The sequence below is a fragment of the Triturus cristatus genome, chromosome 3_2 (assembly GCF_964204655.1).
Source record: "Triturus cristatus chromosome 3_2, aTriCri1.1, whole genome shotgun sequence".
NCBI lineage: Eukaryota > Metazoa > Chordata > Amphibia > Caudata > Salamandridae > Triturus > Triturus cristatus.
The window spans coordinates 1,000,806,755-1,000,826,628 of NC_140584.1; the positions used below are offsets into that span (position 1 = coordinate 1,000,806,755).

The following is a 19,874-nucleotide window of genomic DNA, read 5'->3' on the forward strand; positions in this document are numbered from 1 at the left end:
TGTTGAAGATTTGCTTGTATGTCCCAATTGTTCATTTAGACCAGATTTTACTTTAATTTAAGTTAGGCAGTCTTCCATGTTCCTATCCTTGACCAGGAACACTGTGACTTGGGGTCGTCGGGAAGTTCACGGAGCCATCCGAGTCTGCGCAGTAGGCATCGCGCTCACGAGACGGTGGCCACATCTGAACTCCATTTTGGATGCCATATTTTGGTAGGCCCAAATGTCAACTTAAGCGAAACAAACACAAAAGAATAATTAATACAAAGAAATGAAGATTCTCATGTTAAACCCTCACTAATCCCTTTATGTATTAGTATTTTCCTAGCCTTTAGCGACATTCAAAGCGATAATACTCACCTTTAGGATCCAAACAGGAACGCAAACATCACATAAGCAACATAAATCATGCGATATCCTATTACCACATGTACTACTATAAATATGCGTACATATTTTAGTTATTAGAGTTATTCTGCCATGCAAATAGCAATATCCCATGTGTAATTGGTGTATGTAAATGGTTGGTTTAGTTTAACACAGCAAACCATTAGTAAAATTATAATAAGTAGGTTATATAATTGGTATTTTCATGCAAAATAGAGGAGGTATACAAAATTTTGCTTTACCTGCTCCATCATGACCTTACCTCATCCTTGTTCGTGGGAGCTGGGGCCTCATTTATAGAATTTTATCAAGGAGGGTTTAGGTTTTACCCCCCCCTTCTCCGATCACGTGCCCCAAATAAGTTAGTCCTCTCCACAAACTTGCACTTACTCGGCTCCACAGTCAATCCTTTGCTTTCCAGTATACCCAACACCTTCTGCAACCTCATCGTACCTTGCGCTATCCTATATCAATTTTTCCAAGTCCTTTGGGGCCTCCTCCCGTACCATCATTGGCACCATCCTCAACATGTGCACTTTTGGAATGGCATCACTCTTGAATACTATACTGCTTTCAAAGCCCTCGAAAAAACTCTATTGCCTGCTGAACATTTCAGGAAATTTCTTTGCCATATCATTCCCAACGGAACTTCCATTGTCCTCCACCAACACTCTTGCCACACTGTTTGGATTCAGAACAATAGGCAGGTTGCCTTGATCCTGCCATCCCAGGACTGATGGTCCTCTTAGCCACATATACCTTACCCCCTGAATGTCTACCCTTAAAGAAAAAGGATAACCACCTGAAGCCCAACATGTCAATCCTTTCTCCATTGTAGCTTTCGGGATAAATATCAGGCATAGAGAAATGCGTGTCAATTTTCTCTGTGTATTTGTTCTTCCAAACTTCCTCATTATCGATTGTAAATGATAATCCTGAATCTGCATACTTTTTTTATGTGCAAACTCCACCTATAGACATATTGCATTCAGGTTTACCTTTGGTACTACTCTCATAACTATTCAGGTCAAAATTCTCTTGAAAATTCATAACATTGTCCAACTTTGGAGACTCCTCATCCCCCTCACTCTCACACAAGCTTTTCCCTCATAAATAAATGTTTACATTTATCTGCTTAAACCCAAGCATACTTTGTTATTATATTTGTCCAAATCCTGTAGTGCAACTGGAAACATCCGCACTAACTGTTGCCTTTGGCATGCGACTAAATGTTTTCAATCCCACAGGACTAAAAAAAAATGCAAGAGAATTGTTTTCCGCTGTTCCACTGTCATTTTCTTTGAATCATCAATTGCAGCAATATCATTTTTTTTAAAAAATTTCTTTCCATTCCACCCACTTCATGGAAGGCTCAGACCCTGAAGACCAAAATGCATGCAGCTTTGCTGTGCCATGTTACTATTCCACAGAAGAACTGTACACAAAAATGTAATATAGAATGTTCTGCACCTAATCCAGATAGACCACAGTTGTGCTTCAAGGAATACGCAACACCCTCGCTTGTTTCCTATATGGTAGTTATAATCCCAGCAAAGCACACCCTGCTACTGCCTCCACAATATGCACCAGCTTCACTGTGTCAAGAGTTACAGCTCATGTAGTCCAGAAGAAGATACACTGTGCATTACTCGGCACTGACTTCGTGCTGACGATTTCCTCACAAGTAAACAATTAAAATGGCTGCCCAGGGTCATTCAGTGGGACCTGATGTGCAGTGCCCATCACGACGTGTGTTGGTACGTTGTGCGCAGCGCGCGTTGCAGTGTGATGCCGAATCCGGAGTGTGCGCGCATAGACGGTGGTGCCTGCAGCGCTCATAGTGCCAATATCGGCAACCGTTATCATAACACACATCAGTACATAATCATAATAAAACACATGACACTGAAAGTAAGTGGAGAAATATTGCTGCAGGTTTATTAGCATAATAAATATGCAAACACGGTGGGTTATCTTACGGGCGATCCCAGGGCAGGCCAGCCCCATGCCGCCTGCCCGTCTGATAAGCCTAGAGTCACCATGGCAACGCCAATTGGTGACCACCAAATGTTGGGAGGGTCCCCCCCCTCCCATCCGTGGACCTCCAGTCCACATGCTTCACCACGCCCCCCCGTGATGGGTGGGCGGAGCATACATGGCAGCCCCCGGTTGCTCAGACCCACAACCGCCTGTCGGTTAGCGGGGCGCCGTAGGTCTTCCAGTGGACACGCTAAAAGATCCCTGGGTATCCTGGCTTAGCACCACACGGTGCTGCTGCATGCTATACCCCTTGGTATGTGCAGACCCTGGATCGCCCTGTAACTCCTCCTGCAACACAAAAGTGAAAGTTGTTAGAAAAACCTTCCCCCCCCTTCTAGTCCCTCCTGATGCCGGGTAAGCGGATGGGCGGGCAAGGCAAGCGAGCGGACAAGAGGGCGAGGAGGGGGCGGGGACCGAATATGTACCCCCCCCCCTTGGCTCCTCCCCGCCGGAAGCAGCTACCTGACTGGGGTCTCCCTAGGTCAAGCCCAGGGACACGACCTCCCACCCCTGTGCCTTCCTGTGGCACTAAGGCGGCCGCCCTCAAGGGGGCGGGCCGCTGCGCAACCCCCACCCCGGGCAGCCTTACATAGTGCCAATATCGGCAACCGTTATCATAACACACATCAGTACATAATCATAATAAAACACATGACACTGAAAGTAAGTGGAGAAATATTGCTGCAGGTTTATTAGCATAATAAATATGCAAACACGGTGGGTTATCTTACGGGCGATCCCAGGGCAGGCCAGCCCCATGCCGCCTGCCCGTCTGATAAGCCTAGAGTCACCATGGCAACGCCAATTGGTGACCACCAAATGTTGGGAGGGTCCCCCCCCTCCCATCCGTGGACCTCCAGTCCACATGCTTCACCACGCCCCCCCGTGATGGGTGGGCGGAGCATACATGGCAGCCCCCGGTTGCTCAGACCCACAACCGCCTGTCGGTTAGCGGGGCGCCGTAGGTCTTCCAGTGGACACGCTAAAAGATCCCTGGGTATCCTGGCTTAGCACCACACGGTGCTGCTGCATGCTATACCCCTTGGTATGTGCAGACCCTGGATCGCCCTGTAACTCCTCCACAGCCTTGGGAGTGGCCACCGTCACTACCATGGCCCCCCACCAAGGTAGACCTATTTCCCTACAACCCGCTGCAGCCAACGCTTCCCCTAGGGCCAGTAGGAAAAGATCCATGCCTAACTAGGACTTCTCCCAGGTCCAGCCAAAACAAGTCTCCGCCCAACCGGGCCGACGGCCAGCATGTACCATCAGGACAGGTTCCCCCAACCATTCTAAAATCCCCCGTGGAATTGACTGAAATGACCTTAAACCTTGAATAGGCGATGGTCCAAAGTTGCCTTTGCCTGGCTAAAGAACAATCCCTTTGACAAGACACTCCTGCCTGGCCGTGCCAATGCGGGAGGAGGTAAGCGTTGCAGGCGCCCTTACTTCCTCTTCCACTCAGCTGGCGTACGCCCATCATATTCCATCAGTCACCACCAACTGTAAACCCTTGCCCTCCCAAAATTCTGCTAGTATACCAGGGAGAGACAGGACAGGGTGCCCACAGCGGAGAACCAACGTGTAAACTTCTTCTCTATTTTGGATACCGGGAAAGCCAATTAGTCTCCTGCTAAATAGTGGCTATCATAGTGTTACCCCGGGGTTTCCCTTGATCATATGGACCATATGCCCCCGTTCTTGCGCTTCACCTGATTGTTAACATGAACCCCAGCGCAGACCACCGGCCTATGACCCATGTTTGGCCAAGCCTGAGCTAAAACACTTCTGAACAGCATGAAACAGGCTAACCACCAGCATTGCATTCTGAATGTTCCTGACGCGGCCCAGAAACATGCGCATAACTAAAGCAACTGGCACCATGCCATAAACGTATCAATTCAGCCTTCTATGAATGCAAAATGTGCTCTGTATTAGTGTTCCCTCCAAACCAGCCGCCCTAACCAGGCAACCCGCACCCTCCTGGCACTGGCACACTCCCGCCCCAGCTGCCCTAGAGTGCCTGGTCGTGTGTGGCCACAACCTGCGTTTTTTCACTGACGTTATATCGGGGTGTGATGACACTCAACTAACTCTACTGCTGAGGGCCCCTTGCACCATCGAAAGTAAGTCTTTGCACACTTAGTGGCCAAACGAGGGCCCGCCGCCTACATCCCTAGCTGCCAAGGTTTCATATTGCTATGTATGACATTTTCATAATGACCGCGCCCCTGTGGGTGACATTCCAAGACTATAAATGACACTACAGTGGGAGCGAAATCCGTCAATGATACGGCGCATGTCCAACCTACCCATGCGCATTACTGAAACATGTTAGGGCGGCGGGACCTGTGATGCTGACTGCCGGTATAGTTCAAATTGTCTCGCTGGCTCCAGAAGTCAACCCCATCATGGGAAAGAACTCTCCCTCAGACTGTGCCCCTAACTGTATTTGCATTGAGTGGTCCTATAATGAAATTAATCAAATTGTGTGCTTGTGTGAGGCGTCTGCGAAGCATGGCTCATGTCGTGGCAGCTCAAACACGTGACGTATCCTGTGCTGACCTCGACACTGTGGGACTGTTGTTCAATGGACATGCTCATCTATGGCCTAATATTGGTCAAACAGTGCAGCACACGACAACGGAAATAACTTCCACTGTATCACACCACACTTACTTTAGGCAGTGCATAATTTAAAATTAACTGTCAGGCCAGGGCACCCGTCAAGAACCACTCCAGCTTCCTTCACCTATTCCCAGTGCCAACGCTGCCAAGTACCTGTGTGTAAGTGCGACTATTCGAGGTCTTCAGCCACCCCCCAATTAATACAAACATCATGGGCAGTGGTCAGCCCGGTAGCCACTGGACCAATATGTGGTACCTTCAGTGAGCTAGAGCTATCATCTATCTTCAGCAACGAACCGTGACCTGCAGCGCAGAGTGGTTGAGGTTCTGCTCAGTTACTCTTTGTCAACTGTGGAAGTCTGACCTGATGAATTCTGAAATTAGTGAACTCAGCTTGGAGCAAGGCATTAAGACAGAATTGGGACCTCTGTGGAAGGGAAGGGGACGTGAGACCAAACATTTGCTCTAACACTAATGCATCCCGCCTATCAACTGCCCACCACATAATGCACCTACCGTCTGTGCGTTATTAAATATAGCAGTAAAGCAGAGGTACGTGTGGCTACTGTACCCAAGGCTGTAATGTGCCCGTAAATAAGAAACCATCAACGTGATTAATGGCCCAAACCATGTCCCGGGGACCAGTTCCCGAACCTGACCCCCCTCACCATTTCTGCAAAACTTCTCAGACATTCCCCACAGACTGCTGCAGATAGAACAATTATACTGCTGTGTGACCAGTGGGCAAAGATTGGGTGCTATGCAACAGCCGCATCAGCCAAACCTACACAGATGATCTGGGTTCAAAAACACATTGAACAAAGCAGCCAAAGTTTAGACTGCTATGTGTGACCGTTCCCTAAGTCAGTGTAATTCGTGAGAATGCACCTATGAGTGACACTTTATCGCGAGCGTAATCCAAACAAGACGACGGCGAAAAATTCTCAGCACTTGCATCAGTTTGAGAAACAAAAACCCCTAGAGGATCGCACCCCTGCCGCAAGGCACCAGAAGCAGGAGGGCCCTTGGTGCGAAAAGTTCGCTGTTTGAAAGGGCAGACTGACTGTGGTATGTGATCAGCCGCATGGCCGACATTCCTTTTAGATACCATTTTAATCACACCTTTAATGAAGCTGCAACTGTAACTGGAAAATTTCCCTCACAAGAGACACAAACTCCATCTCTCAATTGTGCCAGTATCGCAGCACATCTTAAAGCTCAGAATTGGGCCAACAATCCCTACGCATTATCAATACTCATCTCCTTAAACCGAATGAAAGCCAATTCTGTGTGAGACCCAGGGCATTTTCCCTTGCAGTTAGAGGCGGACACTCGTTCCCACACATACAGCAAAGAACCTCGGCAGCAATTGTTTCCTCAAATCACTCTGCCTCCCAGGCCTGCGCGGGGCCGGGCACCGGCCCGCCGAGAATATTGCAGCGTTAGGCAATAACTATGGCATGCAGGCCGGGCACACCGCACATTTACTAGGTGTCCCGCTCCTTGAAAGCCTGCATGGTCACCATTCATAGCGTTACTCTAATGCACATTGAGAAATACATTTTGATTATACAAATGTCTGTGTATGTGAGCGCAAAGGTGTTGAAATGTTAAACTTGAGCTCCAATTACATGACATACTGAGCACATATCCTCGAATCTCTATATTTGCTACGCGAGGAGCACTACCTAAACCAAGCCCATCTATTGGCTGATCGGTGCTTTTAATTGCATATAGTGAAATAATTCCCCATCATAGCTCAATTGCAGGCCAACCGAGAGCTATTCTACCTCATGTCAGCCTGCGAATACGAAAGCTGGGCTGTCCTCCCACACCAGTAAACAGCCAATTCACACAACACCTGGGGGAGCCCTTAATAAACGGCGAGGATGGAGGAAATGCACAAGATATACAGCGACCTCCTCAGAATGAAGGCCCCCCCCCCCCAGCTTTTTTTTTTTTTTTTTTTTTTTTTTTTTTTTCTTTTCCGATATAGGCAAACCGCCCACACCGCCGAATCCTCACTTTCAATGCCAATGACGATATAATTCCAAATCATCTTAACCCCGCACCGCCGAATCCTCACTTTCAATGCCAATGACGATATAATTCCAAATCATCTTAACCTGTTAGGCTTTCACCTTAACATCCTACACTTAACAACATAATGCCTATGTGTGGCAAAATGCGGCCTCTGTCACTGCCTCAAGCTACGTACTACCAAAGGACACTACCCTACAGCCAAAAATTATTGGGAGATAAGTGCCTCAGCAGCAACTGTCGCTCCGTTGTACATGTGATGGTTCTGGAATGATGAGGCTGTGAAAACCTAATCAGTCACCTTGAAGTTACCTCCCCATACAACTGACTACCAAACTGCACTTCATCACCGCATTGCCCCAATGCGCACCCAAATGCGAGCTACGGTCGACACATCTAGCTGAGAGCCCTAATGTGACAGAGCACACAACGATATGAGAGACACTTTTCCGTGAGCATAATGAGTAAAGGGGGAGAAAGCATGTAGCGATTAGGCGATGTAGAGACCGGTGCCTGACAGGACAGTCCTTAACGTGCACATAAATTCCCAACTTCCAAAAACTGCAACAGACTGGAAATGGAGGTTAACAACCAACACTTACTATTAGTAAAAACAGAGGAGCACTCGAAGGCCATTCATAAATAATGTTCCCAGGGCTCCACAACCTGCAGTTATAATCACAGTCAAACAGAGCAGCGCTACCTCCCAGTGGCCTACATAACCTATGGCACAAGTCCTATGCTCGACCCACAGGATGAGACAGAAAGTGTTTTTTTTTTTTTTTTTTTTTTTTTTTTTTTTTTGTGCTGAAGGACGATCATGGTGAGGGAGGACGACTCCGCAAGCTTGAGTTCGACACGCCATTTAAATAAACAACAATGGCTCTACCGGACTTACCACCGCCGAGCGCCGCATCAAAATTAAGAACTATTCTCTTCAACAACTTAAGGACATTTGCGAGATATACCGAGCCGCAGGGCGTTGCTCCAGTCTTACCACCACATGACCGGAACCCCACACCCTCAGGTGTTCCTACTGCAGCGCCCACCCCGCTCTTACTTATTAACTTGAATGGCTAGCGACTGTCTGATCCGAACCATCGAAAGTTCCACTTATCTGAATCAAAATTGAGAAAATATTATATAAAGAGGGGGGGGGGGGTTTATGCACTGCCAGCAGCCTGCCAGGCCAGTGCACCACACATGCATCACCCTCTCTCTACCTGCCATCGCGCTCTGTGCTTCTGGGATGTAAGAAGCGTGCACTTGCATATCAACAGACCGATCCCGCAGAAGCACACTTCCAAAGCCCACCCATGGCCGAACCCGAATCTGAAAGTCGGCATGAATGTGCACCTAAACCCCCCTCCTACCACGGCCGGGGTCCGAACCGGCAGTCACCTGGCATAGAAACCTGCTACAGCACCAGCCAGAGGTCAGCAATCAAGGACAAGCCAGGCGCAAGCGAGCTCGGGCGGTCCGCTCTGCCAACACCTAACCACACTCTCGCGACCCGCCTGGCCCGCTGCCCCTGCTGAGTCCCGTTACCCTGCAACAGTGTAGGGGGGGGCCGCGAGAGAGCCGCGACATCGTCCACCATAGGACGCGCAGGCCTCTCAACGCAAAACGCTGTCCCCATTGTCCGCTGCGCCATGCCTGGATGGATGAGGCCCGTTGCCTGCGCCCCGCACCACAATCTGCAGGACTCTGAGGGGTCACATGAATAGCCTAGAAACACCGCAGGATGCGCGACACCGAGGCCCAGGCTCTCGCCCCTCCTTGCAGCGAGAGGCACCACCGGACCTGAGATGTCCAAATCAACGCGAGGCCAAGACCTGCTAGGCGTCCGAGTAAAGGAGCCCCGCCTGGCAGAACCGCCACACGCACCAGCTGTGCACCTTCCCTCACCCGCAACCGCGTCCGGCACTCCGGACACTGACACAATGAATCATTATTCTACTTAGAAAGCATGAAGGATAGCAGATAAGATAAGATAACAGAGCGCCTACATAGCCCCAGTTACGTTACAAGGGGACGCACATTTATATGTTGGTCACGGGGAGATTGTGATTTGCCCCGAATCACAGGAAGATCAGCGACAAACCAAGCTCGAACCCAGGTCCCCAGGTCTGCACTCGAAACATTTCAAGGAGGGTTGTACCCACTGCCGAGTCTCGAACACGGTTGCTCAGCTCCGCAGTCTGCAGCTCAGACTGTTGAGCCACGTCCTCTCACTAGCGCCCTATCCATTAGCCAACTCCTCTCGCCTAGTCGATCCGCGATCTACCGGACCATACTATAATATCGCGCTAGCTTGCCCCAATCCAACTAGGTATCAGAGCGCTAAACATAGCCCAGTTCCGTTACAAGGGGACGCACCTAATGAGTTGTTGGGCACGGGAGGCTTGTGGATGCCCAGCATCACCGGAGGTTCAACGAGGCGAGCAAAATATAAGTATATTTATATACACATTGCGCTTCTCCAACCAAACATGGCGAGACGTGACCACCTCAGTGCCGCCTCCAAAGCCGCCGGTCTAACCACTGTACTATCGGCACCCTGCAATATATATAGCGCGAGCTCGACCCAAAGGTATGGAGCGCTTTGCATTGCACCGTATTTACCTTACACATTCAGGCATAATGATTACACTCCCCATGGCAGGTACTCTGCCTTTGTTGTTGCATATATATATATATATATATATATATAGCGCGTACTCGACCCGATGGTATTGGAGGGCTATACATGACACCGTATTTACATTGCACATTCAGGCATATGCTTTTCAATTCCCATGGCTGATACTCTGCTATGGTGTTGCATATATATATAGCGCGAACTCGACCCGACGGTAAAGGAGTGCTTTACATGGCACCGCATTTACATACACATTCAGGCGCGGGGAAAGTAAGAGATTTGCCAGCGATAGCGTGCACGTGCCTGAGGCCACACCGCCTCTCCCTATAATGCCTACGCTGAGGCCCAAACCTGGAACCCCCAGATCGAAGCCTCCCGTCCTGCCTACTGGGCCCCCCTCACACCAGGGACACCGAACGTGCACGCGACCTCGAGGGTCGAACTCTCTCCAGCGCCAAAGTCGGCAGCGTGGCCGGCGGACCACATCCTCTCTACGACAAGTCAATTACGCTAACTTCCATTACCAATCATGGGTGGCTGCACTCGCAGGACTCGAACCCGTGACTTGCGAAGTGAACATTTACCCAAGAAATGCCCATTCAAATCATTGAGAAGTCTCTCTCCCGAGATCTACCTGCACAAATCAGGAGCCCTAAGGCCCCAGTGACTCTGATGGCCTGCGATGCCCGACCGATGAGCCACACACGCGCGCCCCCGCCGCACGCGCAACCTCCCAGGCCGGCGACTTGGGCCTGGCTCGGCGCCCGCACCCCCCCACGCCCGTGGTATTCCGACCACAGGGCCCCGTCGCCTGGAAAAGCTCAGGGACAAGGCCGGAGCGAGGAGAGGGGGCAGGTGAACTCACCGCAACATGAGGCTCCGAGGCGCGCGACGATGGAGCTGCGACCGGCAAGGCAAGCGAGCGGACAAGAGGGCGAGGAGGGGGCGGGGACCGAATATGTACCCCCCCCCTTGGCTCCTCCCCGCCGGAAGCAGCTACCTGACTGGGGTCTCCCTAGGTCAAGCCCAGGGACACGACCTCCCACCCCTGTGCCTTCCTGTGGCACTAAGGCGGCCGCCCTCAAGGGGGCGGGCCGCTGCGCAACCCCCACCCCGGGCAGCCTTACAGAGTCCCCGTACGTTGGCACCCGCTCCTTCCTGCTTGACAAGTCCCACGAGGATTCAAACCGGTCTCATGTTTGAATAATGCGCCGCCCGACCTTAGCAATGCCCATCAAACAGCGATATTCCATACAAAATACCAGTACACTTTTAAAAACTGGAACCATAGGTAGAGCTCTTTTTCTTCTGGCGTAAGCAGTTTCCCGTTGAATTACAGTTCAGGAAATGTACCACAAAAAAGTTCAAATGCCACTGAAAAGGCTTGACGCCAAATTGTTGAAGTGTATTCCTTGACACATAAGTAACACGGATGCAGCAGCGGTACAAGTATAGCTTCTTTATTTCAAGCTCTGACCATAAAGTATACAGGTCCATCTGGCTCCACTGCTACAGCCAAGATAACTGGAATGTTTACAGTGGAACCAGACTATGTCATGCCTTTGCATTCTACAAGATACAAACCATAACAAAAACACTGTAAATATATAATACTTTTATTAAACTCTAACTGAAATAGAATTTACAAAAACATCCAATCATATAATAACGAATGGATAAAGCTGTGAGTAATGCTTATCTGCTCAGAAGTTGTAAACAAAAGAGGAAGAACATGGAAGCCAGAGGGATTTATATGGACTTGAGAGTTGTTTTTTCGTTGTGATGCAGTTTGTATTCTGTTGTGGGAACTATAATTGGTTGCTGATCAGAAGGAAGTGAAAATAAAGTCCATGCATAATGCTGGTCTCATGTCTTGCCATAAAATACACCCTCCAGGGGAAAGTTGGATGCGGTCACTCTGAGAGCAATCAATTCCACTGCCACTTTATACCTGTAAACGAGTGAGTTGTGAAACCAGATTGCTGTCTGAAAGCGGAGATACACCACATAAGCATTAGGTAAACTAACTTTGGTCCACTAGATGTAGCGAATTAGGCACAAGAGTGGCCGGGTAGTTCACATGGCCTAGCTTAGGCTAAGGCTTTATCTCAAGGTCTGCACTACAGGACTAGCTATGGATGTAGCTATGGATGTAACATTTTGCAAAATAGCCTATTTAAGGGCTTGGGGTGGGGTGAAGCTGGCTAAATTAGAAGGCTGTTTAGCAATTAAAAGGCTGTTCTATCAATTTAAGCCTTGAGGAAGAACGTGTTCATACGAAACGCGAACTGTCTATTGAACTGTGTGCCTCATATAGGGAGGTAGTGCTTGTTACTGCAACTATCCTGGCTTTATGCCCCCTCGGAGTGTGCATTCAACAGTGAAATATATAGGGGCTCATCCTGGGTATTCAACCATCAAAACTGTGATAGATTTTTTTCATGCAAAGCTGGAAGGCTTAGATGAGAAGATTCTAGTTTTGAGACCTATGGTCATTTAAAAGAATCTCTAGTCATAAATCAGAGGTTTATACTTTCAGCTAAGCTTCTAAACGATATACAATGTTTATTTCGGTAATAGCAGGGAGAAAAAATTGAAGTTGTGAGAGTTTAACTATGGTGTTTATTATTTCAAACTGATTTCTCGCAACCGAGTCATTTCTTGGTGATGCCGGCCCTCTGGCTGCGCGCGTGCGACAGATCTTGCAGCGGGGGCGCGAGTGGTGCTGTCGAAGCCCCGAGAGGACCTTGTCGCAGTTCAGAGGAGGAATGAGCAATAAAGAAGGCCGTTACATTTAGTTTTTTAACGTAACCTCTGCTTTGAACTAACAGCAAATGGACAAGAGTCAGGGGATGTCTTATGACAGACTGCTGCTTATATGACATGATGATTTGTGTTTACTTTTCCTTCGCTTGATTTTGTATTTGGCATTTTATCATCTGACCCACCCAATGTTGCCCGGGTGCAGGAAGTGTGAAAGGAAAGGCTGCAGGATAGCAAATGTTTTTTCACACACAGTAAGCTGTAAATACTTGTAAATGAACTAAAAATATTTCCAAATATAGCATCAGCAAAGAAAGTAGAAATGAGGTACATAGTTTATAATTTTTGAAGTGTGAAGGATTAAAAAATGTAATGCGGCAAAACAAACCAAGACACTTATTTGATGCACAAATAATAAATAAGAGCAGAAATTTGGTTATCATTGTGCGCCATGAAGGTTTACCAGTGAAACTGCATGCCTGATACTAATTTAGTGGATATTTAAAGAGGCCATTTTACTGGAAGATGTGCTTTAAATAAAAAGCACTGCCATAGCACACCATACTCAAGTCATATAGTTGGGATTTTTTTTTTTCAAAGTACACGACTAGACTCACCACTACCGATGCTTATTTGCTACACTTGTTCTTTACGTAATGCTTGGATTACTTCACCGTCCCTATGACTTCACCGACGTAACGTATTTGGCATCAACCCCACTCTTAAAATTGTTCCTGCATCACTGTCCTGCAGGTGTTCTTTGATCATTGCGTTCGTGGACTTTCTCTCTCCTTCTGCCCCTCTTTTAGGTACCATGCACTGTGCATTACTTTACATATTTCCATCTCATGCCTTGTGAAGACTTCAGCACTAATCAAACATGTGCATCTCGGTTTATGAAATACTACACTGGTTTCCCAACTTCGTACTGTTATCTTTCTGGAAACATCTTATCCGAGTTCCCTAAAAGTTTTAAGCGACCAGGCGAGGCCTTTCTATGATCTCAGCTTTGCGCTGCTCCAAGACTGGTTGCACTACTTGACTCCAATGTCCCGATCTCCAATCCATCGAGATTATTGCAGGTAAAGTAAGTAACCTGTTCTACAGCTCTCTAACCACTACTTTGTGGTTGTGGACACTTCTGTTCCTACACATTTAGCATCCTGAAGATTGGACGTCCATTTGTCTCCGAGGCACACACTTTGGAGCACTTAAGTAAGTGTAGAGGGCAAGTGGGTTCAGCGGTTTATGAAAATGGTTATTGGACAATTTGACCACAACCTTTAGCTAGATGGTTATTGTAATCACTTCAGTTTGGTGATGTAGACCATTATAGCCATGACCATTTTATGTGCTGTGTTTCTTAATCCATATAAATGAAATTCCAGGTGAATCTATTTTGTATGTAAGTCGGACAATTAGTTGTGCCCTGATAATGTTTGTCTCTCCTGTTAGTTACATTTTTATTATGGTGTCAAGTTCTTTGTGGCTAGTACCATGGTTATTACAGAGGAGTAAAAGTAGTTTTTAGCTGTTAGCCTTGTGATATGTTTCCAACGTTAAGGCGTGCAAGAGTTGAGTTCCTGATGTCAATTGAGTCCTACTTAATACAGTGAAATGTGAGTGACATTCGTAGGGCGTGATAGAGCATATTAGATCCCTGATGCTTTTTGGCAAATTGACTGTCAGTGTCTGGAGAATGATGCACAGTTCTGCAAGGCAGGAGGAGATGGGAGGTGCACAGGTGCATACAGATTAGATAAACTGTTTTGCATTTTGACATGTATAGTAAGATGTATTGTTCACACACCGTGCAATTAAAATGGTAGCAAATACATCGATGCCCATGGAAAACTCGTGGTCTGTTATGCAAGAAGGTGCTGGCCTACTCTTCTTTCAAAATAAGGGGCAAGATGCTCATTAGATCACTGCTCTTAAGAGGCTGGGAAGAGAATGAAGCCTGCTTAGGTGACTATCAGAGAGAATGTGCCAGGCAGAATAATTTAGTAAGAGAAAAAGCAGATAATATGTGCGTATGAATTCTGAGGGAGGTGAAGGCACGCACCTTAATATCCAGAGTGAGAGGAGAGGGCGATTGCAATAGTGGTAGCAGGTGGAAACCTGTGACCATTGCAAGGAAGATGGAGAGACGAGTGGATTGTGGCATGCTTAATCTGGGCACCTTAAATCTTGACAGCAATGTTGTATAGCTGTGAATTATTCGGGTTACCAATTATTTCATACTTATGCGAGTAACCACTTTGCTTGGGCTCATAGAAACTGAATATATTTGCTTATTGATCACCGTCTCTGTGATGGAAAACTTCACAATGACCTGTTTGAAACACTTTTTTTTGTTGTTTGTTATCCAGGGAAGCCTCCGGGGGGCTCGAGTGTTCAACTCCCTGGCAGCCAGTTGATGTTTTCCCATGAGTGGAGTGCAGATCCGAGTTCTACTACGAACGACGCGGGATCCTATTGCAGGTCCTACTTTGATGCCATTACAGTAGGCAAGTATGCAATGTTGATCTTCCCCCTTGTATCTCTATACACATTCGTTTCTAGTATTTTAAGTTTACAACACCTACATTACTTGTGCATTAAATAGGGTCAATAGTAAGCTCCTTATGCATCACTTAAATGTAATCTTTATTAATAAAAAAAAAAAACTTAGAATGGATGGCTATGGGGGCTGTTTCCCTACCATCAACAGAGATTATCCTCCAGTGAGGACCAATGTTAAGTGTCACTGAAATGAGTCCTCAGTAAAAAGGGATTTTCCCCTCTTTGCTCAGAAAATCAGATTGTTGTGTTGGCTATCAACGCAACTTTCATATTTCCCTAATGTTAATTCTTTCAGTGAAAGCATATTATGATTTTGGCAATGGAATTTAATTACATTCTCATATCTGAAGGTAAACTCTCTAAATTGAGAATATTGCACATGAACTGTGGATCATTTGCTCTTATATTGCCCTCTTGTACCCCATTAATGGAATTTGTACACCCTGGCTCTTATTCTCTACTTGTGCGGTGGAGCATAGACTGCTTCTATTGCTGTTGTAATACAGACCTTTGCAAGTATGTGCCATAAATACATGACTAAATAATAACCAGTACGACCTCATCCCCAGAGATAAGCGCATCCACTCAAGTTGCCTTTTTTTCTGTCCAAATGTGTAAATTGGAAAGTGCTTCTGAGATAATTCCTTATCCACAGTCTCATAGATTGTCATCTGCTCTATTTCCATCTTCCTTCGCGTCTTTTAGCTTATGTTGCAGCCCCTTGGCTTTAAGCCAAGCACAGAATACCACCAGTCATGGAAGCAGCTAATCCTCTAACTCCACTTCTGATGTGTTTGGGTATAGTAGTCACATTTTCATGAAGAGTAAGTGTGCATGATTGCAAAATAGCCATTGGATTCTTTCATTAGATAGATGAGTCAGGGTGTGTGTATAGAGTTGGTATGGCCACAGAGCGGGGAACAACCTTTACAACGCAACTTTTACAGCGCACTACCATTACAACGCATTTTTTACAACGCATAATCCATTACAACGCATGATATTACAACGCATGACACTACAACGCATTTTTAAAAACTACCTTTACAACGCATTCCATTACAACGCATACTACCATTACAACGCATACCATTACAACGCATAATATTACACTATACTATCCAACACTTACCCTACTGATGCACCCCCTGGAGTTAGAATAGTAATTTTTACCCCTATACTATCCAACACTTACCCTACTGATGCACCCCCTGGAGTTAGAATAGTAATTTTTACCCCTATACTATCCAACACTTACCCTACTGATGCACCCCCTGGATTTAGAATAGTAATTTTTACCCCTATACTATCCAACACTTACCCTACTGATGCACCCCCTGGAGTTAGAATAGTAATTTTTACCCCTATAATATCCAACACTTACCCTACTGATGCACCCCCTGGAGTTAGAATAGTAATTTTTACCCCTATACTATCCAACACTTACCCTACTGATGCACCCCCTGGAGTTAGAATAGTAATTTTTACCCCTATACTATCCAACACTTACCCTACTGATGCACCCCCTGGAGTTAGAATAGTAATTTTTACCCCTATACTATCCAACACTTACCCTACTGATGCACCCCCTGGAGTTAGAATAGTAATTTTTACCCCTATACTATCCAACACTTTCCCTACTGATGCACCCCCTGGAGTTAGAATAGTAATTTTTACCCCTATACTATCCAACACTTACCCTACTGTTGCACCCCCTGGAGTTAGAATAGTAATTTCTACCCCTATACTATCCAACACTTTCCCTACTGTTGCACCCCCTGGAGTTAGAATAGTAATTTTTACCCCTACACTATCCAACACTTACCCTACTGTTGCACCCCCTGGAGTTAGAATAGTAATTTTTACCCCTACACTATCCAACACTTACCCTACTGTTGCACCCCCTGGAGTTAGAATAGTAATTTTTACCCCTACACTATCCAACACTTACCCTACTGTTGCACCCCCTGGAGTTAGAATAGTAATTTTTACCCCTACACTATCCAACACTTACCCAACTGTTGCACCCCCTGGAGTTAGAATAGTAATTTTTACCCCTATACTATCTAATACTTACCTTAAATGCAATTTAATATTATGCGTTGTAATGGTATGCGTTGTAAAGGTAGTATGCGTTGTAATGGTAGTGCGTTGTAAAGGTATTTTTTAAAAATGCGTTGTAGTGTCATGCGTTGTAATGTCATGCGTTGTAATGGATTATGCATTGTAAAAAATGCGTTGTAAGTGCATGCGTTGTAATAGTGTGCGTTGTAACGTCATACATCCCCACAGAGCACAGTACCCTCCTAGCTAGTGCGGTAGTAGAGTGCATACTTGTGGCAGTTACCCTCACTAGCCCTACACAAGTGATGTGAACGTGCACTGAGGGCTCCAACCTCCTGTTGATGTTTGCTACAGTCCCATGTTTTTTCAATAGATCCCTCCCTTGACTCCTGCCTCTGTACTCCAGTTGAAACATTTCTCCTGTGCATATCAGGCGGCTGTTGAAAAGAGGAACAGGACCCTGTAAGTGAGTGTTGAGCCTCAGGCAGGACAAAATGCACAGGAGATGGGCCTTTATGTGCTTGGAGTCTACCCCAACTTGGAGTAAGCAGAAGCAGAAGCAGAAACATTGGCTGCAGAGCTGCTAAGCTAGCTCAACAGAAAATCCACCAGCATCAGTCCTGTTCTGAGTTTGCCACCAAATTGGAAACTCGTCGGGGCGTGGCTTGGCTGCCGAGCGGAATGGCTGCCTGAAACCGCAGCTCCGCCGATCGAGCACAGAAATCCTTCAATTATTTGCTGAACTGGGGTGCGAGCTCGGACCTCCCCGCCCGTGACGGTACTCCAGGGTGTCCGCCCTGTGCTCTGGCTGTTCTGACCCCGTCGGAGACGCGTGGGCGGAGAGCGGCCCGCGGGAAGCACGGAGACGCGGCGGCCTACAACAATCGCGAGAGCCGGGGCCTTGCGTGTGGAGGGCCCGAAACCTGTTCGAGGGGTGAGGCAGAGGCTGTTCGATCGCCCCAGGAGACGCGCGCCCCGCCGGATGTTAACTCCCTACGGCTGAAACAGTGACGCTGAGACAGCGGCGGCTGGTGTGGAGGGACACCGAACGTGGACTGGAGGTGCGTCTGGGGGAGAGGCCCGGACGCTCTGCGGCGCTCTGGGAGCTAGCTGGCTACCGGGGACGGCGCGAAAGGTCTTGATGCTTGCGATCGGCGGGCGCTGCTGGGCCCTGCTCTGGGAGCACGTGTTGCCGAACCTCATGGTCTGAGACTCCGATCTGTTCCTTTCTCTCGCCTGCCCCTGGATTGCATGCCGGTGAACAGTGGCAGGCCCGATCGGATAATTGCAGTGGCGGCCATTTTCCCTGAAGCCGTAGTTCTATGGTCGAAGGCTCCAGGGCGACGATCGGAGAGTCGTGGTCGGTTGCCGTACATGCCCCGACCATACTGCAGTGATGTTGGGGCGTTGACCTGGGATGTGGACAGTGAACGGCTGTACTAGTGTTGGCCTGCTCCGACGGCCTGCGCTGTGACTCTCCCCGCTTGGTCCGTTTCTCTGTGCCCGGTGCGTGCCCCGCCACTGGGGACCCGGCCCTCTTACCTACCAACGAGGCCTAACCGCCTTGCTGCCCTCGAAGAGACGCTGGTGGTTGGCGACTGGCGGCGACTGGTGCAGTGTGAGGAGTTCGCGGCTCGGCCGCCCACACATACTACCGGCGCCGGGTGGCGTCCGGTGAGCGGCCATGGGCAAACCAGACACGCGGCAGCCGAAAATCACCTTCGACAAGTCCAAGCAGAAGCCGCCGGACCCAGACCCAGACCTCCGTGAGGCTGAGTCTTCTCGAGCAGACCGGAGTGGTGCTCAGGATGTGGACATTAAAGCCATGTTTCAGGAACTGAAAACAAGTTTACATTGCATTGATGGCAAAATGGATGCGCTGGCGGCCCGCATGGACGGTATCACGTCTCGCATGGACAAACAAGAGGGGAGAGTGGAATCGCTCGAAACACGTGTGGCTGACACGGAGGAAAATCAGACCGGCCTTGCCGGCCAACTGCGGGGCATGGATAAGATCCTGACACTCATACAACAGAAAAATGAGGATTTGGAAGCGCGCTCGAGGCGCAACAACGTCCGCATCACGGGTGTGGCGGAAACGACGGACATAACCAACATGGAGCTCTTCGTTGAACAAATGTGTAAGGATCTGTTTGGGTCGGGTTTGTCTTCGATGTTCCTGGTCGAGAGGGCTCACAGATCATTGGGGCCCAGGCCTAAACCAGGTGCACCGCCCCGGCCTATTATTGCACGAATCTTAAATTATAGGGACCGGGACGTGATCTTACGAATGGCAAGAGACATGTCAGACGTGCAATACAAGGGCAACCACATTGCACTATATCCGGACTATACGATGCAGGTTCAGGCCGCTCGAAGGGAATTTTTGCCGGCGAAGAAACTTTTTCAACAGGCGGGCACCAAATACTCCCTCATCTACCCTGCTAAACTCCGGGTCCAAGGTCCCGGTAAACCGTCCTTCTTTGTTGACGCGAAGGCGGCTCTGAAATATGCCAAACAACTGTTAAAGGACCAAAAGTCTCAGGCACCTGCAGATGACCCGGACCAGCGGGACAGGCTAAGTGATGTTGAATGACTGCTCCTGTATGCTTCTTGTTAAGTCGCTGGGTATTGCCTGTCCGCGCTGTGCTGGGCCATAGAGAATGTTTACTTCCCTGGAGTGCCAATTTCAGATGCTGGAAGGGAGCTGAGCAGGACTGCGGGATTGGGGGGGGAGGGTCCTTGA

At 48.0% G+C, this 19,874-nt stretch overlaps 1 protein-coding gene across 3 annotated transcripts in view; it reads left to right on the top strand.

The window, feature by feature from the left end:
• Window positions 1-19,874, top strand: part of MMP28 (matrix metallopeptidase 28) — a 496,737-nt gene that overhangs the window by 301,067 nt on the left and 175,796 nt on the right. For all 3 annotated transcript variants that reach the window (XR_014980049.1, XM_085649625.1, XM_085649626.1), the window contains exon 6: window positions 14,872-15,009. Coding sequence is in view for 2 of the 3 variants with exons in the window: in XM_085649625.1 (XP_085505751.1) it covers window positions 14,872-15,009 (138 nt within the window). In the remaining variant the exon portion in view is untranslated. The remainder of the gene's footprint in view (window positions 1-14,871; window positions 15,010-19,874) is intronic.